The sequence below is a fragment of the Carex rostrata genome, chromosome 1 (genome assembly GCF_964058835.1).
Source record: "Carex rostrata chromosome 1, lpCarRost1.2, whole genome shotgun sequence".
In the NCBI taxonomy this organism is placed as follows: Eukaryota; Viridiplantae; Streptophyta; class Magnoliopsida; order Poales; family Cyperaceae; genus Carex; species Carex rostrata.
In genome coordinates, this window is record NC_135918.1 from 17,124,730 (window position 1) to 17,150,726 (window position 25,997).

The window sequence follows — 25,997 nt, forward strand, 5'->3', positions numbered from 1 at the left end:
ATAATTAGTTTTATTATATTTTACAAATTAAACATCAAAACTCATTTATTTCACACATATGTAATTGTATTTCTTATAAAAAAAAATGAAAGTAAATGTACAATTAATTCTAACTAAATTGTATTTTATAAAAGAAGACAATTGAAAACTACGAATATATATTTATGTGGGTAGGAAACTAAATTGAAAATATATTTAGATTTTATAATTATCCTATAGGTAACGGATACGAAATAGTCATTACCCATACCTTTATCCATTTGATTAACGAAAAAAAATTATTATCCATACTCATACCCAATAAGCTAATGAAATAAAAAATTTAACCATACTCGCCTTATCAAATACGATACGGGTCGGGTAAACGGCTAAAAATTACCATTGACACCCCTAAAGTCGCCCCTTGTTCAAATCTAAGTTCTAACAAACAAATGGGCTGGTCAGAGCTGCCATCTGAACTGGTAATCAAGATCGCCGGCAACCTAATGGAGTTCACCGATCATCTCTGATTTCGCTCTGTCTGCTCTCACTGGCGGTCTTCATTCCACTCCCACACCCTCTGCCTCCCTCCGCAACTCCCCTTGTTAGCCTTCTCTTCCACCTCCTCCACCCATTTGTATTCCCTCTCTGAAGACCGCGTCTACTCTAATGTCTTTGACAACTGTAAGCTCTTTGGATCTTCCTCAGGTTGGTTCCTCTCTGTTAGCGTCACCAATACCTTTTCTCTAATTAATCCCTTCACTGGTGCCTTGATCGCACTCCCTTCTCCTGATCCATGTTGGTCCCTGTCCTGTTCGGCATCCGATAGCCTCGTGTGGGACCGCTCTGACTCGATAGTTATGGCCGCATGCCGCACAAAACCGGGCGTGTTTTACCACCGGTTGGGTGAACCGGCCTGGGCCATGACCGAGTTTGAGCAGTATCACAAAGCCAGTAGCATCACCTAGGATGAAGGTAGATTTTATGTTCTTCGATTTGACACATTCGAGACGGTTGTCTTGGATGAGGAGACTCTTGAAGAGATAACTGTAATCAACCCTCCTTATTTTGGTATTCTGCCTGTTGAGGTACACTTACTCGTATTATCTGGTGAATTGTTGCTTGTGTCTAACCTCACCATGATGTATCAATGTGGTGATTGTTACTTGCATTTTTACATGGTTCACCACGCCAATCTCAATGGTGAATTGGTGCAGTGGATCAATATCTACGACATTGGAGATCGTGCATTGTTTCTCCGTCAAAGTAGGAGATAACTGCTTGCTCAAGCGAAATTGTGTCTACTCAGTACAGTCGAACACCGGTCGAGATTCGTCAAAGACGTATAGCATTGCTATTTTTGATATCCGGAATAGAAACTGGGTATGTCTCGAGGGTGCTTTGAGCAAGTTTTGTGCTGCAGATTCACCACCTTCTTGGGTTTCGCTGTCTCTCAATGGAGGATTGGTTTTGGATAGAAACCCTAAATAATAAGCAAAATTTAGATTAATCTTGAATTGTGTTTGTTGTGGTGTGAAGCCAAGTGTGGTTTGTTGACATTTCCATTTAAGCATCTTTACATGTCATGCTTGAATTTAATCTATTAATATATTGTTCAGAAAAAAAATTATGACAAACAATAATACATGATGCTTTTATTTTTCATTGTTTCAACAGATATTAATCCAATTGTCATTAATATTAAATAATATTGTTATTAATAAAAAGTTTGCATATATAGGTATATATATTTTGTCACATATCATTCATAACGACAATAATTTTATGTTAATTAGTTGAATAATTCTCGACCATTTAGGTATAATGCTTCATGATCCCTTCATAAACCACTGTTTTAGATGAAAACAAGTGAGAAATATAAATGTGCAAAAATGCAGGAGTCTACTTGTAAGAATACACTGTTCTGTCAAAATATGTTAAGATAATTAGCACCCTTTTTTGATTTGGTAACCTTCATCTTTGATTGATCCATGGTGTATACATATTGCATATACTATATACCCTATCACCAAAGTTTGTCAAAAACAAGGAAAAAAAAAAATTGTTTCACCAGAGTTGTCAGTGTCAAAGTATCTTGTATGGTACCAGTACCAAGGGTTTTTCAAAGCCATGAAAGACTGAGTTCACTGAGTTTAGTTTACTGACAAATCTACACTTGCATGAGTTGTTTAATAGCTATATATTCTTTGAAGGTCTGAATCATGAATTTTTTAACATTTTATGGAGCACAATGGCACATAGCTTTGGTTTTAGCACAATTCCTTTTGTTATGACACACAGATTTTCTTTTAACTTTGGGAAATTTACTGATTATTACTTTGTTTCATATATGTATTCTTTTATATTAAAAATTAAAAATGGTCTAGCAAATTCCATTCTCAGATTAATATAAACAAGAAAATTGCATATCAGTTTAATTAAAAATGGAAAATTGCAAATAGAAACAACAAAAATAGAAAATCAAAATTGCTCAAAAAATTGTTTAGTTACAAATTACAAATTACAAATTACATATCAGTTCCAACTCCGATTTAGAGCATCATAAGCATGACATACCCAAAAAAAAATGAAAGAAAAAATATTATATTTCTATAAATGACCAAATTCATAAATGACCAAAAAAATTGGCAAATTGCAAAAAAACTCAACACCAACAGAACTAGACACCGTTAAAGAACTGTAATCAAATTAGACACCATCAGAATTGGACAACATTAAATAGATAGGCAAACATGCCAACTCAATAATTTGCTCAAAATCAGGTTTAAAGTCAAATATTCACAAATAGAGAAAAAGATACCAATACATGCATCAGAATTTCAGATGATAACAATCTTAAATATGAATATATGGGTCTTTCTACATTCATCGACAAATATATATCAACCGATAAACTAAAATCAGAAAATAGTATATATTAAGTATAGATTCAGAAATCGAACAAGAATAAATTGTCATGATATCTGTATTTGTAGATATTTTCGCTCAAAGATAAAAGTTAAACTTTTTTTTTTCTCAACTAAACAGTTAAAATAATATAATTATCACAATAGAAGGGCCATCAGTATGTCGACTACTTATTTATTCTAGGCCATTCTGATTTCAGACATTGTATGTGTTGTAAAATACCAGAAATCAAGTGCTCAAAATGGCCTTCTGGCTAGTGTCTTTGACACTTTGAAGAAGGAAGTTTGGTTTCATCAGTTGAAGTTGAAAAGAATTTTTAGATAATTTCAGAATGGTTTTAACATTGTTCAGTTTTAACTCGGGCAACAATTTTGGCTACAAAATTTCTCATCAGAAAATGAAACAAAAAGGACAAGGGTATAAATGTCATTCAATTAAAGTTTCCAAGCTAGGTTTTTCTTCATCCCTCGTACCATCTCAACGGATAATTAAGGAATTCAATACAACAAGAAGAGAACTTCGATCATAGACAGATTTAGTTCCATTTTTGCAAACTATAATCCAACATTATCCAAGCAAAACTTCAAGCTAATCTTTTCCATACTTTCTTGGCTAACTTTCCCTCTTGCATACAACTCCCGCAACAACTCCTCTACTATATCTTTCCTCTCAAGGTTCCCAATCGCTTCGATAATAATCACATATGTGCGCTCCGTCGGTTCATACCCCTTCATTACAATTTTTTCAAGAGCATTTATTGCCAGATCTATTCTCCCCCCCTTGCATAATTGTGAAACAAGCTTATTATAGCTGTTACTATTTGGCCGAACATTATACTTATCCATCACTTCAAACATCTCCACTGCCTCCTCATAAAAGCATTCCTTGCCCAAACCGTTTACAACATATAACAAGGTTTCTAACTTGGGTGTATACTGTACCTGCTCTAGCTTGGTCAGAATTTGCAATGCCTCTAAGGTGCTACCATTAGAACACAGGTATGATAACACTTCTTTCCCATAAAAAGAGTGTAGGTCTTTACCTTGCTTTTGGCGCAATGACTCCAAAATTTGAAATGCCTCATCTAACATCCCTCTGTTGCAAAGGAGAGCAATAGCCCCATATGTGCCAGAGTCGAAAGGGCACTTCCATCTTTCCATGCTTTTCAAACATTTGTGGACCATGTTCAGCTGGCCCTCTGAACAATACCGCATGATTATCGGATTGAAGCACCAAGCGTCAATTTCAAACCCATTTCTGCCAAGTTGTTCAACAATTTCCAATGCTTCATGTGTATATCCTTTGTCTGCTATGGTTAAAATCAAAATCTTGTAAGTTACAATATCGGGCATGATTCCTCTCTCCATCATGTCATCTAAGATTACCTCTGCCTCGTTCCACCAGCCTTGCTGACCCAATGCATGTAATAAAATGTTATATGTTCCCAAATGGTACTTCAAACAAGGGGGCAATACAAAAAATAGCTCCAAGGCCTTGTTAACGAGGTTGGCGTTCCTGTATGCTCTTAGAACCGCATGGTAACATCTAAAGTCTGGTTCTCCACCTCTTAACAAGATTTGGGTTAACATAGAAACAGTCAAGTAGGCGCCTCCCTGTGGATAAGCAAAATCCAACAATTTGTTAATAGTTCTTGGGTTAGTTGGCGCAAGTCCTTTCTGAATTAGTTTATCCCAAAAGTGCCAACCCCGGCATGTGACCGCTTCCCGGAACATTGACTTTGTCACGGTGTCACACACATTAGGATCAACAGTGCAGCCTCTATGCTCCATTTCATCAAGCAGTTGGATGGCATACTCATATGCTCCTATGGTAATCAGATTTTTTATAATGAGCGTGCAAACCTCATCGAGCAACGTAACACCATTGCGGAGCATGAACTCCACAATCCACGCAGCTTTTCTGAACATGCCAAGATCACAAAGCGCGAAAACTAAGCTCTTGCATTTTGACGGCGTGGGTTTACGGCCTTGATTGATCCATTTTTGGAATAATTGATAGGTCTCAAGGACACGCACATACTTGATTTTGGTTGTAATTTCAGTTTGAGGGAACATCTTCTCATCTTGTAATGTTGCACAAGTAGTGCATACTTGTTTCTTCAGTGATAAAGTGGGGTTCTTTGTGAGGTGAGAGAGAGAAAGGAAGCATGGCTTTGGTTTGGTTTCAAAGAGAGATTTAGCGGTGCTTGGGAAAGAACAAATTGAGTAGAGAAGCGGAGGCATGGATTATATTGACAAGAGCAACAGGAACTTTAGAATGGCAAATTGAATTTGAGAGATTGGGAGTGGAAAATTGGCGAAATGGGAAGAGAGCGAGGGAGAGAGATTCGGCGACCGGTTCTTGGCCTTGGAAACTGCGTCGAGATTGGTGCCAGTAGACTTCAATCCCACTAACGGATGCGCTCCGTTAGTGTACCGTCAACAATTTCGTCTTCTATAATGCCACCACGCTCCTCTATCCGTTACTTGTGTTGTTTTTGCAGATTAGTCCTCATGAAAGAAGATAATTAACAATTTTAATGGTCAGATTGAAAGACTGATTGATGTACTTCTGAAATGAATCTGCTGAAATCCTCAGAAATCCTTGAGGATTTCAGCGACCCTGAAATTCCAAATCCAACTATTTAAGATTTTAAGTTTTTACATACACGAATCTCAAAGCAGATAGAATTTTCTTCACAAATCACGAAATATATAGATGGTTGGATTGGAAATTTCAGTCCCTGAAATTCTCATGGATTCTAGCAGATTTATTTCCTGTACTTGTACTTTTAGACGGAAGCATTGTGTTGTATTCTCTTTTTATCAAGTTTTTCAATGAAAGACATTGACGGTTTTGTAACAGCACAAATTATAATAAGAGATCAGCCTTAGTATCTAGTGTTACTAATTTTACCAAATTTTTTTATGTTTTATAATTTAGACTCTGTAATTCTAGTTTTTCAGAAAGATTTTTGTTGTTTCAAAGTAGGAGATAACAGCCTGCTCAAGCAAAATTGTGTCTACTCGTTCGACTGTCGCAGTTCGTCAAAGACATATTGCATTGCTATTTTTGATATCCGGAATCGAAATAGGGTATGTCTCAAGGGTGCTTTGAGCAAGTTTTGTGCTGCAAATTCACCACCATCTTGGGTTTTGGAAATTAAACCTAAATAAGTAAAATATAGATTAATCTTGAATTGTGTTTGTTGGGGTGTGAACTCAAGTGTGATTTTGGATGTTCAATGAAGGTATTTTCTCATGCTTGAATTTAATCTATGAATATGTTATTAAAAAAAAAATTATGACAAACAGTTACACATTTACACATGTATCTCCATGTCATATCTGCCTGTCACAAACAAACTGTTCATTTCAAATTAGGAAATGATGAAGAACAATAAACTGAATAATACACATTTACACATTAGCTAACAGAAATGTTATTCTAAAAACATACAACTCATTTCATTTGAACTGTCACGTTGTGTTGAGCGTGAAGGGAATCGATCAATTGCGACATTAATTTTTGTGAACTTTCAGTATCTAATAATGATTTGATTTCTAATTAAATTAGAAATGGGATGTGTTAAGCGGGCATTAATATAATTTGCAATCATACAAATTGTCTATCACTAAATGAAAATTTACAGAAGAGAACTTAATTAGAAGCCTAAAAAGTAAGGTACTGATATGAATCTGTACCAGTGTGTCCACCTTGGAACCCAAACGTGAAAAACCATCACTCATTTATACAACCTCAAACAGAAAAGTGAAACCATGAATATAAGGCCCTGATAAATTATCAGTTCCAGACAAAGTTGTATATATCACTTGCCTTCTTCTCAAGAAACCTGAGGAAATCTTTCTCAGCTGAGCGGTTTCTTTTCAGACATGATGCCTTAGATGCACATCGAAATTCGTGTCAGATTAAAATAAACGGTTGGAATCTCATTATACCAGGTCAGATATCTGACTGGATCTGAATTCCTGTTTGGTTAGGTTAGCACACTTGTAGTGTATTTACAAAAAAAAAAATGGTTTAAAATACCAGAGATCAAATACATAAAATGGCCTTCTGGCTAGTGTCTTTGATACTTTGCAGAAGGAAGTTTTGTTTCATAAATTGAACTTGAAAAGTATTTTTAGATAATTTCAGAATGGTTTTAACATTTTTCAGTTTTAACTCAGGCCACAATTTTGGCTACAAAACTTCTCATCAGAAAATGAAGCAAAAAGGACAAGAAGGGTATATATGTCATTCAATAAAATCTACCAAGCTAGGTTTTTCTTCATCCCTCGTGCCATCTCAATGGATAGACATATTTAATACCATTTTTGCAAACTAAAATCTAACATTATCCAAGCAAAACTTCAAGCTAATCTTTTCCATACTTTCTTGGCTAACTTTCTCTCTTGCATACAACTCCCTCAACAACTCCTCTACTATATCTTTCCTCTCAAGGTTCCCAATCGCTTCAATAATAATCACATACGTGCGCTCTGTCGGCTCATATCCCTTCATTACCATTTTTTCAAGAGCATTTATTGCCAAATCTATTCTTCCCCCCTTGCAAAATTGGAAAACAAGCTTATTATAGTTGTCAATATTTGGCCGAACATTATACTTATCCATCACTTCAAACATCTCCATTGCCTCCTCATGGAAGCACTCCTTGCTCAAACCATTTACAACATATAACAAGGTTTGTAACTTGGGTGTATACTGTACCTGTACCTGCTCTAGCTTGGTCAGAATTTGCAATGCCTCTAAGGTGTTACCATTAGAACACAGGTATGATAACACTTCTTTCCCATAAAAAGAGTGTAGGTCTTTACCCTGCTTTTGGCGCAATGACTCCAACATGTCAAATGCCTCATCTAAGATCCCTCTGTTGCAAAGGAGGGCAATAGCCCCATATGTGCCAGAGTTGAAAGGGCACTTCCATCTTTCCATGCTTTTCAAACATTTGTGGACCATGTTCAGCTGGCCCTCTGAACAACACCGCATGATTATCGGATTGAAGCACCATGCATCAATTTCAAACCCATTTCTGCCAAGTTGTTCAACAAATTCCAGTGCTTCCTGTGTGTACCCTTTGTTTGCCATAGCTACTATCAAACCCGTATGAGTTACAATATCGGGCATAATTCCTCTCTCCATCATGTCATCAAAGATTGCCTCTGCCTCAGTCCACCGGCCTTGCTGACCCAATGCATGTAACAAAATGTTATAGGTTGTCAAATGATACTTCAAACAAGGGGGCAATACCATAAATAGCTCCAAGGCCATGTTAACCAGGTTGTCTTCCCTGTATGCTCTTAGAACCGCCTGGTAACATCTAAAGTCTGGTTCTCCACCTCTTAACAAGATTTGGGTTAACATAGAAACAGTCAAGTAGGCGCCTCCCTGTGAATAAGCAAAATCCAACAATCTGTTAATAGTTCTTGGGTTAGTTGGTGCAAGTCCTTTCTGAATTAGTTTATCCCAATAGTGCCAACCCCGGCATGTGACCGCTTCCCGGAACATTGACTTTGTCACGGTGTCACACACATTAGGATCAACAGTGCAGCCTCTATGCTCCATTTCATCAAGCAGTTGGATGGCATACTCATATGCTCCTATGGTAATCAGATTTTTTATAATGAGCGTGCAAACCTCATCGAGCAACGTAACACCATTGCGGAGCATGAACTCCACAATCCACGCAGCTTTTCTGAACATGCCAAGATCACAAAGCGCGAAAACTAAGCTCTTGCATTTTGACGGCGTGGGTTTACGGCCTTGATTGATCCATTTTTGGAATAATTGATAGGTCTCAAGGACACGCACATACTTGATTTTGGTTGTAATTTCAGTTTGAGGGAACATCTTCTCATCTTGTAATGTTGCACAAGTAGTGCATACTTGTTTCTTCAGTGATAAAGTGGGGCTCTTTGTGAGGTGAGAGAGAGAAAGGAAGCATGGCTTTGGTTTGGTTTCAAAGAGAGATTTAGCGGTGCTTGGGAAAGAACAAATTGAGTAGAGAAGCGGAGGCATGGATTATATTGACAAGAGCAACAGGAACTTTAGAATGGCAAATTGAATTTGAGAGATTGGGAGTGGAAAATTGGCGAAATGGGAAGAGAGCGAGGGAGAGAGATTCGGCGACCGGTTCTTGGCCTTGGAAACTGCGTCGAGATTGGTGCCAGTAGACTTCAATCCCACTAACGGATGCGCTCCGTTAGTGTACCGTCAACAATTTCGTCTTCTATAATGCCACCACGCTCCTCTATCCGTTACTTGTGTTGTTTTTGCAGATTAGTCCTCATGAAAGAAGATAATTAACAATTTAAATGGTCAGATTGAAAGACTGATTGATGTACTTCTGAAATGAATCTGCTGAAATCCTCAGAAATCCTTGAGGATTTCAGCGACCCTGAAATTCCAAATCCAACTATTTAAGTTTTTAGATACACGAATCTCAAAGCAGATAGAATTTTCTTCACAAATCACGAAATATATAGATGGTTGGATTGGAAATTTCAGTCCCTGAAATTCTCATGGATTCTAGCAGATTTATTTCCTGTACTTGTACTTTTAGACGGAAGCATTGTGTTGTATTCTCTTTTTATCAAGTTTTTCAATGAAAGACATTGACGGTTTTGTAACAGCACAAATTATAATAAGAGATCAGCCTTAGTATCCAGTGTTACTAATTTTACCAATTTTTTTTATGTTTTATAATTTAGACTCTGTAATTCTAGTTTTTCAGAAAGATTTTTGTTGTTTCAAAGTAGGAGATAACAGCCTGCTCAAGCAAAATTGTGTCTACTCAGTACAGTCGTTCGACTGTCGCAGTTCGTCAAAGACATATTGCATTGCTATTTTTGATATCCGGAATCGAAATAGGGTATGTCTCAAGGGTGCTTTGAGCAAGTTTTGTGCTGCAAATTCACCACCATCTTGGGTTTTGGAAATTAAACCTAAATAAGTAAAATACAGATTAATCTTGAATTGTGTTTGTTGGGGTGTGAACTAAAGTGTGATTTTGGATGTTCAATGAAGGTATTTTCTCATGCTTGAATTTAATCTATGAATATGTTATTCAGAAAAAAGATTATGACAAACAGTTACACATTTACACATGTATCTCCATGTCATCTCTGCCTGTCACAAACAAACTGTTCATTTCAAATTAGGAAATGATGAAGAACAATAAACTGAATAATACACATTTACACATTAGCTAACAGAAATGTTATTGTAAAAACATATAACTCATTTCATTTGAACTGTCATGTTGTGTTGAGCGTGAAGGGAATCGATCAATTGCGACATTAATTTTTGTGAACTTTCAGTATCTAATAATGATTTGATTTCTAATTAAATTAGAAATGGGATGTGTTAAGCGGGCATTAATATAATTTGCAATCATACAAATTGTCTATCACTAAATGAAAATTTACAGAAGAGAACTTAATTAGAAGCCTAAAAAGTAAGGTACTGATATGAATCTGTACCAGTGTGTCCACCTTGGAACCCAAACGTGAAAAACCATCACTCATTTATACAACCTCAAACAGAAAAGTGAAACCATGAATATAAGGCCCTGATAAATTATCAGTTCCAGACAAAGTTGTATATATCACTTGCCTTCTTCTCAAGAAACCTGAGGAAATCTTTCTCAGCTGAGCGGTTTCTTTTCAGACATGATGCCTTAGATGCACATCGAAATTCGTGTCAGATTAAAATAAACGGTTGGAATCTCATTATACCAGGTCAGATATCTGACTGGATCTGAATTCCTGTTTGGTTAGGTTAGCACACTTGTAGTGTATTTACAAAAAAAAAAAATGGTTTAAAATACCAGAGATCAAATACATAAAATGGCCTTCTGGCTAGTGTCTTTGATACTTTGCAGAAGGAAGTTTTGTTTCATAAATTGAACTTGAAAAGTATTTTTAGATAATTTCAGAATGGTTTTAACATTTTTCAGTTTTAACTCAGGCAACAATTTTGGCTACAAAACTTCTCATCAGAAAATGAAGCAAAAAGGACAAGAAGGGTATATATGTCATTCAATAAAATCTACCAAGCTAGGTTTTTCTTCATCCCTCGTGCCATCTCAATGGATAGACATATTTAATACCATTTTTGCAAACTAAAATCTAACATTATCCAAGCAAAACTTCAAGCTAATCTTTTCCATACTTTCTTGGCTAACTTTCTCTCTTGCATACAACTCCCTCAACAACTCCTCTACTATATCTTTCCTCTCAAGGTTCCCAATCGCTTCAATAATAATCACATACGTGCGCTCTGTCGGCTCATACCCCTTCATTACCATTTTTTCAAGAGCATTTATTGCCAAATCTATTCTTCCCCCCTTGCAAAATTGGAAAACAAGCTTATTATAGTTGTCAATATTTGGCCGAACATTATACTTATCCATCACTTCAAACATCTCCATTGCCTCCTCATGGAAGCACTCCTTGCTCAAACCATTTACAACATATAACAAGGTTTGTAACTTGGGTGTATACTGTACCTGCTCCTGCTCTAGCTTGGTCAGAATTTGCAATGCCTCTAAGGTGTTACCATTAGAACACAGGTATGATAACACTTCTTTCCCATAAAAAGAGTGTAGGTCTTTACCCTGCTTTTGGCGTAATGACTCCAACATGTCAAATGCCTCATCTAAGATCCCTCTGTTGCCAAGGAGGGCAATTGCCCCATATGTGCCAGAGTTGAAAGGGCACTTCCATCTTTCCATGCTTTTCAAACATTTGTGGACCATGTTCAGCTGGCCCTCTGAACAACACCGCATGATTATCGGATTGAAGCACCATGCGTCAATTTCAAACCCATTTCTGCCAAGTTGTTCAACAAATTCCAATGCTTCCTGTGTGTACCCTTTGTTTGCCATAGCTACTATCAAACCCGTATGAGTTACAATATCGGGCATAATTCCTCTCTCCATCATGTCATCAAAGATTGCCTCTGCCTCAGTCCACCGGCCTTGCTGACCCAATGCATGTAACAAAATGTTATAGGTTGTCAAATGATACTTCAAACAAGGGGGCAATACCATAAATAGCTCCAAGGCCATGTTAACCAGGTTGTCTTCCCTGTATGCTCTTAGAACCGCCTGGTAACATCTAAAGTCTGGTTCTCCACCTCTTAACAAGATTTGGGTTAACATAGAAACAGTCAAGTAGGCGCCTCCCTGTGAATAAGCAAAATCCAACAATCTGTTAATAGTTCTTGGGTTAGTTGGTGCAAGTCCTTTCTGAATTAGTTTATCCCAATAGTGCCAACCCCGGCATGTGACCGCTTCCCGGCACATTGACTTTGTCACGGTGTCGCACACATTAGGATCGACATTGCAGCCTCTATGCTCCATTTCATCGAGCAGTTGGATGGCATACTCATATGCTCCTATGGTAATGAGATTTTTTATAATGAGCGTGCAAACCTCATCGAGCAACGTAAAACCATTGCGGAGCATGAACTCCACAATCCACACAGCTTTTCTGAACATGCCATGATCACAAAGTGCGAAAACTAAGTTTTTGCACATTGACGGCGTGGGTTTAAGGTCTTTATTGGTCATTTTTTGGAATAATTCGTAGGCCTCAAGGACACGCACATACTTGGTTTTGGTTGTAATTTCAGTCTGAGGGGACATCTCCTTTTCATCTTGTAATGTTGCACAAGTAGAGCATACTTGTTTCTTCAGTGATAAAGTGGGGTTCTTTGTGAGGTGAAAGAGAGAGAGGAAGCATGGCTTTGGTTTGGTTTCAAAGAGAGATTTAGCGGTGCTTGGGAAAGAACAAATTGAGTGGAGAAGCGGAGGCATGGATTCTATTAAAGAGAGCGAGCGAGAGAGAGAGAGCGAGAGCGAGAGCGAGAGCCTTATCGACTCATTTTTGGGTTTGGTTCCTGAGTGCGTATCCTCTGAGATACCTGTTATTTTGCGTGACCGACGTGCCCGGTGTCTATTCGTGCGGGGGGCATTACTATTAGAGCTTTGATATTTGTGCAAGGACGTATTTGAACGGTTAAGATTTTCCGAAAAATCACGCAAAATATGAGATATATGCGAATTCGAGGGAAGCGGGGGCGTTCCGATCAATGGCAGTCAGCTTGTGTAAAACAACAATGGGCCGTTAATTCAGCCTTCATGGCAAAAATGGGCCGATTCAGGCCTGCGTGCAATCACAAAAAAAAGAAAATGGTATGAATTCACCAACCCCTCACAGACCTCAGTTCTTTCGATGATTGATCACTCTCTCTCTCTCTCTCTCTCTCTCTCTCTCTCTCTCTCTCTCACACACACACACACACGCACAAACAAAATAGGTGGATCGTTAGCGATTTTCTCAGCGTTGATTTGCTTATTCTGATTCCATCCTTGAAGACTCAAATTTCACAAGGTCAGAATTTATTTTTGTTATTGTATATTCAAATTACAAACAGTGGTTTTAGGGTTTAGGACTTTAGGGTTTAGCTTTTAATATAACTTTATTTATTTATTTACGAACAGTGTTTCATTGAGGCCAACTAGAGCAGAAAGTTTTGTGGTTTTTGGTTACATCTTGATAGTTTGTTGAGGGTGGTATGGAATTAAATTTAATTTTGGTAATATTTACCAAAATATTTTTAGTATTGGTAATATTTTTGTGTCTTTGCTTAATTGCTGATCTGAACCTAATGTGTTCTGAATTTGTTCTGTGTTGAACTGTGATTGAGTTTGAATAATGGATGAATTTTATGTGATAGGTTAAGAACCAGTGTTGCGTTGCTGAGACCCTCTACACTGTTTGGGCTTTCTAATTGGTAGAATAGAGGAAGAACCAGGTGTTTTAAATGCGTTAAGTGCTGTTCTCTATTTGCTGAGAACCTTCTTTTCTGTTTGGGATTTTAATTTGGTTGAATAGGGATAGAATTTGGTTATAATTCTGATATTAGTCCCTTTCTCAAATGTGGTATGTTTCTTCCTTTGCTGAACTTCCTGCCTTAGTTGCTGAGAAAGTTTATCTTTTATGATTTTGCTTTGTTGGATGCCTTTTTTGTTGAATTTTTGCATGTATGGACTGTTTTCTTTGTGTTGAACTTCAATAATTGATTTTTGGTTGAATTTAGATGCCCAAGCGAAAGACAACCACTGTCACTAGGGGAGAGCGAAGTGGTACTGATGGCGTTCGCATTGAGAGAAACTGGTCAGAACTTCCAGAAGACATTCTCCATCTCTTCTACAAAAATCTTGATGATATCACTGATTTCATACGCTTCCGTGCTGTGTGCAAGAGTTGGCGGTTATCAGCCCCAGTCAATGATTATCCCCCGCAACTCCCTTGGCTTCTAGAGCACCGTGAACACCCTGAAAAACATCATGAAAATTCCATTATACGCTTCTACTGCCTTTCGTCTGGTAAAGTTCATACTGTCACCTGTCCAGGTTCCCGCCGTGCCAGGCTCGAGGGCCCCGCATGTCGCTACTTACTTGCCTCTCATACAAAAAGTTTCCAGATGTATCTCCTTAATCCTCTTACTAATGATCAGATTTATGCCCCCTGGGTTAATGTCTTTGGGTTCCCCGACTATATTGGTCCAGATCCAATTAAAGGTGGTGATATTGTGGTTATATCGCCGCCTTTAATTGAAAATTATTGGGTTGATAATATTGAATGGAGTGCCCCACACAAGATGATGGCTTTTTGGCGACCTGATGCTGACGATTGGGTCTATGTAGGAGGGGTCGGCAACAGTGCTAATGCATTTTATAGGGGACAATACTTCAGCCATGACCGAGAAACTGAAATTACAAATGTTATTGATGTTGCCACCAAAAAATTGGTTTATCAAGTCGCACCACCAGAGGACTTCAACCGTCTTCTAGAAGGTTGCACTGTTATGGTTGAGTCAAGGGGAAAGATCCTGAGGTTGTTCCAATATTATGAGGGTGAGCAGTGCCACTTTGATATATACTGTCTTTATTTTGGTGATGGAAAAGCAAAACCTTGTTGGGTGAGAATCACTGATATCGGTGACCAAATGTTGTTTCTACAATATTATCGTGGGTTATCATTCCGTGCCAGTAACTTTGCTAGATTCAAAGGGAATTGCATTTACTTCCTGAAAGACGAGCGATATCTTTGTAGATACAACATAGGAGATGATACAACTGAGGTGTTGCCTTGCCCTTTTGATAAAGTGGGCTCTTGGCTTGTGCCTAGTCTGGTATAGCTCTCCGATATCGCTTATGCATGCATTAAGAGCCAAGTAAGTTTAACTGAGTATTAATTTAGCTTTTTGTTTAATAAGTTAGATATTTAGTTGTTCTAATTTGGCTGCCTTCTTAACTCTTTTAGTGATCAGTGTTTTTTCAAAGTAATGTTAGTATTACAAATTTACCTACTTGTTTTCACTTATGCTATGAGATCGATTATGTATAGGTTGTTACTGCTGCCACTTGGGTTAATTTTATTCTAACTTAATAGTTATTATGTTAGGATATATTTTGATTCCAACTAATATTCTAATATGGTGAAATTTGATATCTTGGAATCCTTCACCGAATCACCATGTTGGGTATTTATTTCCATTGTATATCTAAATTATGACCTTGATATGTTGTATGACCAGCTTTGATTTGTGAATATATATGTGGCAGTAAGTGCTATCATGTTATTGTTTGTATATATAATTATTTGCATGTCAACCATGAATATTTTGTGAATATATGTATGGTAGGCTGTACTTCCTCTGTGTGTAATGTGAACATAAAATTACTCATGGTTATAAAATTCAAGTTCTATATAATTTGGTGGCTAAATTTTGAAGCCTTTATGTTAAACAAGACTCAATATTCCAATAAGAAAATTATATGTTAAACAAGAGAATCATTAATAGTTAAATGGGAGTTTTTTATCCACTGGGGATCTGGATGGGAGATTGAAATTCATCATATATTATACTGTCCCAATATATCAAGTCCAAGTTTTAGATAAAAATTCGAGAAGATATGGCTAACTAGTTGAAATTAATGTTCTGAAAAGATTTAAGTACATATTAGAGATGGTAACTGAAACAAGTACCAGGTCGATACCAAATCTTTTAGGCTACTGGATATCAGAGGGTGTTAAACAAGTACCACCTCTTAATACAAGATACTGGTAAGCTGAAAGTGTGTTCATTGGTATGCAAGAAACTTTCAGTTTACCTCGGTGAAGTTCTATGATACACCAAATTAAGTATTAACCGAGACAAAATTAGGTCAAGGGTTAGTTGGGAAGTTGTAGATATTGGGGGCTAAATTCTTTGTTGTTGCTTTATATGACAGCATGCGTTAAGCTGATTGCATCATCTATGCAAGCCAAAATATTACCAATTCAGATCTTTACTTTGTTGTAGGTGAATTTGGATCAAGTTGTTGAAGGAACTTGTGCAATTAGAGACAAGAAGTGTCGGTATCAAGCTAAAAAAAAGGAACACATATACAATATATATTCAGTTGAAGTTATTTCTTGCTTATCGTGTTGTGAAGTTTGTAGAATTTATATTCAAAAATTAATATTTCCTCTTTATGCTATTCTACAACTTACAAGGTATAAATTGTGAAGTAGCTTGTCAATGTTCAGGTGGTACCTGATAAGTGATGCCTGTACATTTGCTGGTACCTATATAGGTCTAAAAGATTGAAATAGTGAGGTGAACCAATCTAGGATTCTACTCACTGGTACCTGTACAGGTTCTTTTGTTTATTCTTTGCACTGTCCTCTTTGCAAAGAGTATACGTTAAAAACTTAAAATTGAACCTAATTCTTTCTTATTGTTTTGCAATGTAAATATTTATACCTCGAGGCCTTGTATCAGTGTAAAGATAACTTTAATTATTGGAAAGAACAAAAAAATAATTGTGGATTTCTTATGTAGAACAAATATATTACTATCTTTAATAAAAAAAAATAATGAGAAAGCTCTGTTTATTTTGTTTTGCATTAGTCAGTTCAACTTATTTAATTTTACCTTGCTATGTGCAATGTTTTGTTTTATATATTGACAATCAACTTGTATCAGATAAATCCTACATATGAGCGAACTTAGCTGTATCAGTACGATCCACATAAGGCATGTAAAATGAGGTAAAAGGAAAATATAGTGCTTGTTCTGTAGAGTTGCTGATGTATCAGAAAAAAAGAAGCACCCAACAAGCATTAGTCTAATCCGAAATAACTTTTGCAAGTTCCATTGTGCAATTAAGCTGGATATAATTCATTAGGCAGTTCCAATTCGGTCAAGTCTGTCTCAATTTGGGCTAAAATTCAGCAAACCACAAATCATGATTGAAATAATTATCAGCACAATTGTATTCAACTAATACCACAATCCCAGCCCCTGCTGGTACAGTAACCAAGATGCAACAAAATTTGCTTGAAAAGAAAATGACAATGCATGAGAATAACACATATGGACTCAGGCCGGGAAACACGAATCATTCCAGCCAAAACAATCTATCACTGGAGAATGCTAGCTGTACTGGTAAATCCTGATATTAGTAGAAAATCAAAGCATAAGGTCCTGATTGAAGGCAATTGCAAAAAAATAACAATCATGTCTAGTGGTACACTTTGCCTTACCTTGAGAAAGACAGTGTGAAGGACCTGAAGCGCCTTCCTGGAGTTCCATCCCCCATACCCGCGCAACATGCTAACACCACATCAGCCTTCATTCATTCAAACCCCAACCCACATCCATAAAACAAGACTTCATCTCTTAGATGCGTCAAAAGACATTTTTTTGACAAAATCAGACATGGAAAAATCAAAAGAAACAAAGTAGAAGATGAAGACCCTTGCTGCCAAGGCAAAAGCAGAGTCTCTCTCTCTCTCTCTCTCTCTCTAGATAGATAGATAGATAGATAGATAGATAGATAGAGAGAGAGAGAGATTTTGATGAGTATATTATCTATAGTGGTCATAATTAATTAAACAAAAATCAAAAGAAACATGTAAGCACATTTTATCTATTTTTTTTTCTTTCACAAATTTGAATAAATAACGACTACTCCATATCTAATAAATAAATTACATCATAGCTAATTCTTTGTTGCATATATAAGAATGCATTTAGCCAACTTAATTAATTAGGTTTGAGTAGAGATTTTATTATTTGGAATTTGTATTTCAGCTATTTTTTTTTTTTTTTACTAAGATCACTCACAACTTTGAGTTGCATATTTTTTCCCTTTTAAATCAGATTTGAACAACGATTGCATTATTGGCAAACAATAAGTGGATAGAGTAAATCTTGTTACAACCTATCAAATGACACCTTAATTTAATAATAATGTAATAAATATTGCCTTATAGATAAGAACTGTCAAAAAATATCAAAATTTAGAAATAAAAAATGTATACATATGCTTTAAAATAAAATAAAAAATGAATTTTCTACTTTGTAGTTCAATTGTTAATTTGAAAGATAATAATTGTCCTGGACAATTGCTTCATCTTTAGAGCTTGAGCAATGCCTAAGACAAAATAATTGCTTCATCTTTAGAACTTGAGGAATGCCTAATACAAAATATTAAATTGCTTCATCTTTAGAGCTTGAGCAATGCCTAATACAAAATATTAAACGACAAAGTATTATAATTTTGAACAAAACAATTGTACAAAATAAACCTGTATCTCCTTTACAATCTCAACTAATGCCTCAACCGAAGCAATCTCAGGTAGCAAAACTTTGTAGATAATGTAAAATAGTATACAAGTTTGGTAAGATTACATGAATCGAGTAAAATTTTTAAAATAAATTTAATAATAATGCTTTTGCATTATGTAATACATTTAATTATTGTATAGGTGATCCTCCTAAAAAGAAACTGAGGACTTCAAATTCTTGTATTAAGAACCACAATATTATCGAGGAATTAGACTGAAGCCCTTTTCTCCATCTTTTTGCATTCCCTGTTGGAATATAAATCAGCAATGCGAGGAATTAGACTTCTTTTTGCATTTCCTGTTGGAACATAAGTCAGCAATGCGATTTTATATGAAATTTAGCAGAGGAGTTTTTTTGTATCTAGCAAATTAATATGGTATTTTGACAATATTTAGATCTATATTTTTAATAGAGTATAAGATTGTGTCACTCAAAAAAATGCAAGTGGATCTCTTTTGATAAAAACATGAATATAATTGTTATATTTAATTTGTAAATTTGTTGATTTTTCTCTAATATCTAATTGCAAGCTTTAGAAACTTATATAAAAACATGAATATAATTGTCAGATGTATTTCTCATTTTGTTTTAAAAATACAAATAAAAATAGATTTATATGATAATAACTTTTTACTTTTTTATATATAAAAATTCAAAGTTGGAGTCGCTTGTACTTAAATCAAGAATCTTAAATAACATATGCATGATTGATCATGCAAACTCTCTTCTTCTCCATTTCTTTATACGCGTGTACACACATGTAAAACTTTCTTTTGAATGCTAATTTTCAACGAAGACTTATAAAACACCCGTTAAAACCAAATTATAAGTGCAAATATATTAGTTAGATCGTACCACATAATTTTTTTGTTAACACTAAAGAAACTCTTTTCGGACAAGCATGGATTGCAAGGTGCAATTACCACATTTTTATCTGTTAGCATTTAATACATGGAAATATAAAAGATCAATAGAACCAAAGTCAAAACACCACATTGCTAGGCCTAAATTGTCTATCACTAAACGAAACTTTACAGGAGAACTTAGAAGCCCATATTATATGTGCAAATAAACGAATCTTTACTAGTTCATCTGACTTGGAATTCAGACCCAATGTAGTACAGGACAGTGTAGAATGAAATTTTAGTAGTATGTTTTATTTTGGCACAAATCTCAAAGCATACCTCATATATTCTAAATAGGCTCCTGTTGTATCCTGTACCTCAGGGATCTCACTTTCTAACTTGGACGCAAACATGAAAAATCATTGAGAGTTTTTTATTAATAGCAATTATTATAAAATAATATAGGAAAATAGTGAGTGGTGGTGATTTTTATCCCAAGTTATATTCGTTTATTATTTATTTTTTCTGTTGTGCCATCGAAAGAAAAAAAAAAAGATCACTTCATTTAAAAATTTTAGACCATTTCAAAAGTAGTGATTTTCTACCTTTCTAAAGAAATAGTAGAAAAAAATTTTAAAATGTAAAGTATCAGGTGTTAAAGAAAGGTAGTGATTTTCTACCTTTCTACCATTTCAAAAGTATCAGGTGTTATAGAAAGAAAAATAACATTCCCATAACCATACCGGTGTTCTCCAATTGCTTTATTCTAACACCAATCGGTTAATTCTGACACCATATACAAAAGCCCCATGAGTATGCAACTAAAAAAAAATACTAAAGAAAATCATATGAAATTCAGACATTAACATCTAACCTAGTATTAATTAATTACTCATTTGGAACAAACAACAAATTTGTTGCAACGAAAGAAGGTGACAACATTTTTTCCTTGAACCATGGAAAGACAGGATTGATGAAACTCGGTTAGAGAGGTGCAGTGGAAGGATAGTACAAGACGTGTTGTCTTTAGCTCAGCTAGACTCTCCACAAGTGCATTCACCAATTGCTTTGTTCTAACATTTATGAGCTGTAACTCAACCTCAATTTCATCCAATTTCTTGCACTGAAATAATGCGCTCTTCATCGAGTTGCTTCCTTGATCTGCTTTTGAGTGGCTTTTACGCTGGCAGTTCAAGGAAAGAAAAAAGAAACAGACCACAAATAAGAGAGAACTTTAATAAATGCAACGTAGTTCCTACACTTCATCAAACACCCTGCATGGTCAGTAATCATGCGAAATCACTACTAACCATTAGCAAAGAATGACCCACATGACAAAATGACGGTCAAAAGAAGGTTGACATGACAACATGTCCTTGTTCGTAGATTGCCCTAAACCACAAAAATAAGTTAGAATCTTATTTTGCCAAGTTATCCCAACTTCCAAACTGATCTATGGCAGGTCATTTATGGATCGAGAGCCGGGGGCATCTTCAGGTTCCTTGGAAAACAGTGAAGACCAAACCAACTATGAAATCAATGGTCTCGTAGGAATTCAGATCCCCTAAAGTAACTCAAATTTTGAGTTTGGATCCGACCCGTTCGATCTGCTTGGTAAGAATATTAAAGGGCCCCGTGCATCCCATCTCGGACCGGATTGGCTCGAATTCTGATTGGAAGTGGTTCTAAACTCAAAATTTGGGTTACTTTAGGGGATCCGGACACGGTCTCATAGTATCTACTATCTTGTGCATTGTTTAACCCAGTGTCAATATTGACGAGTTTGTTGTTGCACAAACCAAAAGAATATACCAAACAAGAAATTCTGAACAAATGTTCATAACAGCTATGATGCTTAGGTTGGATATTTAGATTAATAGTTGGTATTTTAAGAAATAGTTGGTATTATACATTCTAAAGTCCATTCATATCCAAAATATATTGGTCTGAACTTCATTATATATATTCCAAAGCAATTCAATATAGGCATTTTTTTACGAAAATTGACCACAGAAATGACATGTGTCACTTTGATATACAATTTCCAGGAGAATGAATAAGAAAATGTTCACAGATTGCACCTTATAGAAAAACAACACTTCTTTCTGACCAGAGAAAAAATTCTGTAAGAAAACTTGAGTACCTTTTTATAACAGTGTCTGCATAAAGTAATCTTCTTCAAATTAGGTGTGCGCTTCAAGAAGTCACCGACATCACTAGAATCACAAATCATACAAAAAGCGCGAAGTGACAAAGTTGTCAAGTTGAAGAAAGTAGGGCATCTAGGCAATTCTATTTCAAACAAATCCTACATTTAAAAGAAATAGGCTTAGCTTTGACAAAATAAAAGGAAAATTAAGGGATTTTCTTAAGTAATTTTATCAATCAAGCATGATGTACTAAATACCAGATACATTAGCTATCATGTTTTATACAGGTTTCGTACAAGCAAGTATCAGGTGTTATTGAAAACACTTACCGGAATTTACAGTATCTAGGGAATTCATCCCTAATGTGAAGCATTTACCTGAATTGTGCTCCCATATAGCTCAAGATTTTGGACATTGACAACAGCACGGAGCAGATTACACTTTTCCACATTCATTAGAGATGGCATTGGGAAGCCACCCCATAGATCAATAGTTGCATTCATTAGAGATGGCATTTTCTCAAGAGACATTTCTCCAAAGATTTCTGTGCATCCAACTAATGTAAGTGATACAAGATTGGGAGCACTAATGGACCCAACCCGCATGTCCTCTGCCCACGAGCTATTAATATTTAGATATTTCAGTTTTGGGAAGGAAACAACACTTATGTCTATCAAGCACTCATTCAGGTAGAGATCTTCTAGCGCAGGGCAACCTAGAGCAAGCTTATTCAAAATTTCACTATCATATGATTCTCCATGAAGTTCCAGTTTCTTCAGTCTAGGAAGATTGATTGCCCTGGACTCCATGTCATGGTCTATGCTAGAAACACACAGATTTAACTCCTCAAGAGATGGAGAATTGAACATGCATTGAGGCAACCTTACATAGCAAGTAACATCTATCTCGATCACTTTAGCATTACGCTTGATGGCATAAAGAATCCATGACATGAATATCCCCTTGTAAACATAAGCATCATCATCACGATATTTTAGACGAAATGTCTGCAGATCTGATGTATCACGCAGGAGTAGCAGGGTGTTAACAAAATTTGTGAATTGCCCCTTTCTGTTCTCACCTACCTCAAATTTTGACAGGTCAAGGTGCAGACATTGCAAAGAAGCCCACAAATTCTTCCATCTTTTTGACAGCACACATGTCTGCACAACCTCTTGGGATTCCAAAAAAGACATTATGTGGTGAAGCAGAGGATCAGGTAAGTCGCTTATCCTGTCAATGCTGCCCATTTTAAGCAGGCACTCACCCTGTTTGCAAAAAACAAAAGCTCGTAACTATTAGGTTACAGTAAAGAGGTAGTTCATCAACGATTCAATGTTGTAGAATATAAAATTGAAGAACAGGAAGTGGTTACATGGCACTAAAACACACACACACACCCCACACATATGAATTTTAAACAAACATTCTGCCCTCAAGTAGCCTTTTTCACTGAATTTTATGGTAGTTTGCTTGATTTGGTAGATCGGTCATATCTCAATGCTTCACTTGTGCAAGCATTGGTTATTCTTGTCTAAAATAGTAAACTTAAGCAATTCATATGCACGACAACATCTCGAAGGCAATTAGTAGTGAGACTTGAGCACAATTAGTTGCCTTGAAATACCAAATCTCTGGAGAGAATCCAGTGCGATTTGTTTCAGTTTGCTGTTACATAGCTCATTTGAGATATGGTTGTGCTTTATACGAGGAATCTTATTTTTCCATTTCCAAATAAAAAAGTAAGTCATTGTTTTACTATAATACCAAAATTTTCCTTTTTATTTTTGTCTGAAATTTTTTCTGAACTTCAATTTATAGTGAGCAGTAATTAGTATCCAAGCCTCAATAATTAAAAGATAATTTATTTCTCACTGATAAGAATCACAAGAGGACCCATTTGTACTTTTGACACCTAAAAGTGTGATTAAAGAACCTCTGAATCTCCACCTCTCCGTAACTATGGTTCATTCTCAACCCCTCTAAACCTGACAACAAACTGAAAAACACTTAATAACATCCAGAGAGACTAACCTCTGATAAGCAAACAAAAAACGAGATTCGAGGATGTAATATCACAATACAGAGAATCGTTACTCTCAGATAGGAATAAAAACCAACAAAAGTAGAATTCAATTCATCAGTTAAGAGATGAAAAATGTCAATTCAGAATTGAATTTTATTGACCGGAAAATATCATCTGTAAGGGTGTGATCGGAACACAACACTTATTAGAGTTCCATTGATTTCAGTTCAAGTAAAGATGTTTTTAAGACATCACGAGTTTATATCCAAATTAGTATTGATTCTAATATCAAGCCACAACTTCATATCAAGGTATAGACGTTTTCAAGTCAAAACCAAACCAATTTAGAACTTATAATGGATAATACATGCTGGTTCCAATTTGAAGTTGGCATTTGTTGCAACATAAATTGGTTCTATAAATATCTAATACTAGCGGACATTTATTTAAGCCAAATTAGCAAGTATTTTGGTCAAATAAAAGACAAGGACAAAATTACAAATTCCATTATCAGGATTGACACTACCATTATACAATCACATCTATGCAAATAACAATTTTATATAATTTCCTCGTAATCCAAAATCATCTTAAAATGATAAATGAATTAATAGATTCATTTACCAAATAAAAACACGTATTGTAGATTCATTTGTATATGATTAATAATCCAAATTATTGTTCTAATTTACCAAAATCGCCGCACATATCAGTAATTAGGGTTTGACCTATGCTCAGCTCAAAAAAGCCAAAATCTAAAATATACGGGTAATAAACGGAAAAAAAAAAAGGAGCAAAAAACTTTATTACCTTCTCAAAGCAACCTCTCTATCTAGCGTTGTTGTACTATGACCTTCTCAAGGCGACAATGAAGGGACAGAAGATAACTCTGATATCTCGAACTGAAATCGCGCGAGTCTCAGTTCTCTGAAATCCAGTTGGTTGAACTATTTTCGCTCTCGTTCTCCTCTTCCGATCACAGCTCTACGCGTTTCTACTGAACGCAAGGTTTCCCGATCAGAGCTTAGTCGGGTTTAGGGTTTACGGTTTAGGATTTTCGACATTGGAGAAGATAAAAAGCTCATGTGTTTTCCCGCTTTTGGGTTACAGTAAAAAATCCCCCTTGTTGGGGAAATGATCCCCTGCGATATCTCAAACTTTGAGTGTTTTACTGGAAAATCTCAACCGTTTACAGACGTACTGCACGAATCTCAAGGCAAAAATTATACTGGCCCCTGCGCTGTCCCCAAATAGGCACCGTAAACGTCGGTCACGCAAAGGTTGAGATATCTCAGAGGATACGCACTCGTTGGGGACGTTTTAAGTACGCAGTGAGTCGATAGGCACAAACTACCTACCGTCCATCCACTATAAGATTCGTGCGATCTGCTTCAATATTCGTGTGCTCTGCTTTAATTTTCGTATGCGCAGATTTGAAAGCGAATCAGACAGTTTTGAAGTTCACAAAAAAGTAAATTCGGTGACATCGGACCTAGTTTTATAAAACAATATATTTTCTATAAATAATTTGAAAATTTAGATTATTTAATATTCCCTCCGGTTAAATTCAAAAAATTCTCATTGGTCGATATCATATCTTTTTCCAATTATTTTGACCTACGGCTTCAATAAATATTTTAAAAGTATAAAATATAAAATATCAAAAACAGATTTAACTGAGTTGGAGTCTGTGGATCATCTTTTTGTTACATGTCCGGTATACACTCAATCTGATCTTGGATAGCTATCTTTAATAATTTTGTGTTTGATAGTACTACTGTAGGAAAGCTATGGGAACTTGATTACTGTATACCATTAAAGGATGCCAATCTTGTAGAAATGATACGTGGGACAGTTCTATGATCTCTTTGGTTGGATCGCAACAGGATTGTGTTTCGTAATAGCAATATTTTAAATATTCAAGCTTTAGGTTCAAATATTATTGTACTTGCTTTCTTTTGGGTTTCTCAACAGAAAACAGATTTAGCTGAGCAACTGAAGCTTATTACGCCTTGTGATGTGAAGGACCTATTAGGTATAATGCTGGCTATTTCCTAGGAGGTATACAGGTTACAATCCTTACAAATGGAGGCGAGACAAGTTTGGATGATAACGATGGATTGCAGATGGTGCCTTGGATGTCTATGGAAGATGGAGGGTCTTTAATGCAAATTTTTACTTTTATATAGCTACTGTTATATTTTGTTTAGTGTGCTTTTTCTGGATTGTTATTTGTAGGTTTTGATTTCTAGTATTGTTGGTCTTTATGTGGTTATTGGATGATAGTTCCTTTTTGTATGTATTTTGTGGTACGTGTGGTACTATCTTAGTGGTACTGGTAATACTGTGTAAATTTTA

The 25,997-nt window shown here is 35.9% G+C and overlaps 3 protein-coding genes across 5 annotated transcripts; 1 reads left to right on the forward strand and 2 right to left on the reverse strand.

Moving 5' to 3' along the window:
* Positions 1-11,050: 11,050 nt before the first annotated feature.
* Positions 11,051-12,748, reverse strand: LOC144567757 (Pentatricopeptide repeat (PPR) superfamily protein). The gene has a single exon (XM_078317965.1). It carries the CDS (start codon positions 12,746-12,748, stop codon positions 11,051-11,053), a length of 1,698 nt encoding a protein of 565 aa, XP_078174091.1.
* A 433-nt stretch (positions 12,749-13,181) lies between these two features.
* Positions 13,182-16,483, forward strand: LOC144561584 (putative F-box protein At4g22170). 3 transcript variants are annotated; one of them, XM_078310599.1, is made up of 3 exons: positions 13,182-13,325; positions 14,035-15,174; positions 16,306-16,483. In XM_078310599.1, the coding sequence occupies exon 2, from the start codon at positions 14,035-14,037 to the stop codon at positions 15,136-15,138; it is 1,104 nt and encodes a 367-aa protein (XP_078166725.1). In that variant the 5' UTR covers positions 13,182-13,325; the 3' UTR covers positions 15,139-15,174; positions 16,306-16,483. The 3 variants fall into 3 exon arrangements, with proteins under 3 accessions (XP_078166725.1, XP_078166731.1, XP_078166716.1); XM_078310605.1 differs by lacking the exon at positions 16,306-16,483 and having other exon boundaries at positions 13,672-15,582; XM_078310590.1 differs by lacking the exon at positions 16,306-16,483 and having other exon boundaries at positions 14,035-15,582.
* A 3,794-nt stretch (positions 16,484-20,277) lies between these two features.
* Positions 20,278-24,693, reverse strand: LOC144560740 (F-box/LRR-repeat protein At4g14103-like). The gene is made up of 4 exons (XM_078310016.1): positions 24,450-24,693; positions 21,991-22,881; positions 21,607-21,771; positions 20,278-20,646 (listed from the first exon to the last, which is right to left on the reverse strand). The coding sequence occupies exons 2-4, from the start codon at positions 22,861-22,863 to the stop codon at positions 20,356-20,358; spliced, it is 1,329 nt and encodes a 442-aa protein (XP_078166142.1). The 5' UTR covers positions 22,864-22,881; positions 24,450-24,693; the 3' UTR covers positions 20,278-20,355.
* Between the last annotated feature and the right edge of the window lie 1,304 nt (positions 24,694-25,997).

Coding starts and splice junctions, on each gene's coding strand:
- LOC144560740 (XM_078310016.1), bottom strand. CDS start 22,863: ATGGGCAGCATTGACAGGATAAGCGACTTACCTGATCCTCTGCTTCAC. Junction 21,772..21,990: donor TATATGGGAGCACAATTCAG/GTAAATGCTTCA, acceptor TTTTAAATGTAG/GATTTGTTTGAAATAGAATT. Junction 20,647..21,606: donor GCAGACACTGTTATAAAAAG/GTACTCAAGTTT, acceptor TTGAACTGCCAG/CGTAAAAGCCACTCAAAAGC.
- LOC144567757 (XM_078317965.1), bottom strand. CDS start 12,748: ATGCCTCCGCTTCTCCACTCAATTTGTTCTTTCCCAAGCACCGCTAAA.
- LOC144561584 (XM_078310599.1), top strand. CDS start 14,035: ATGCCCAAGCGAAAGACAACCACTGTCACTAGGGGAGAGCGAAGTGGT.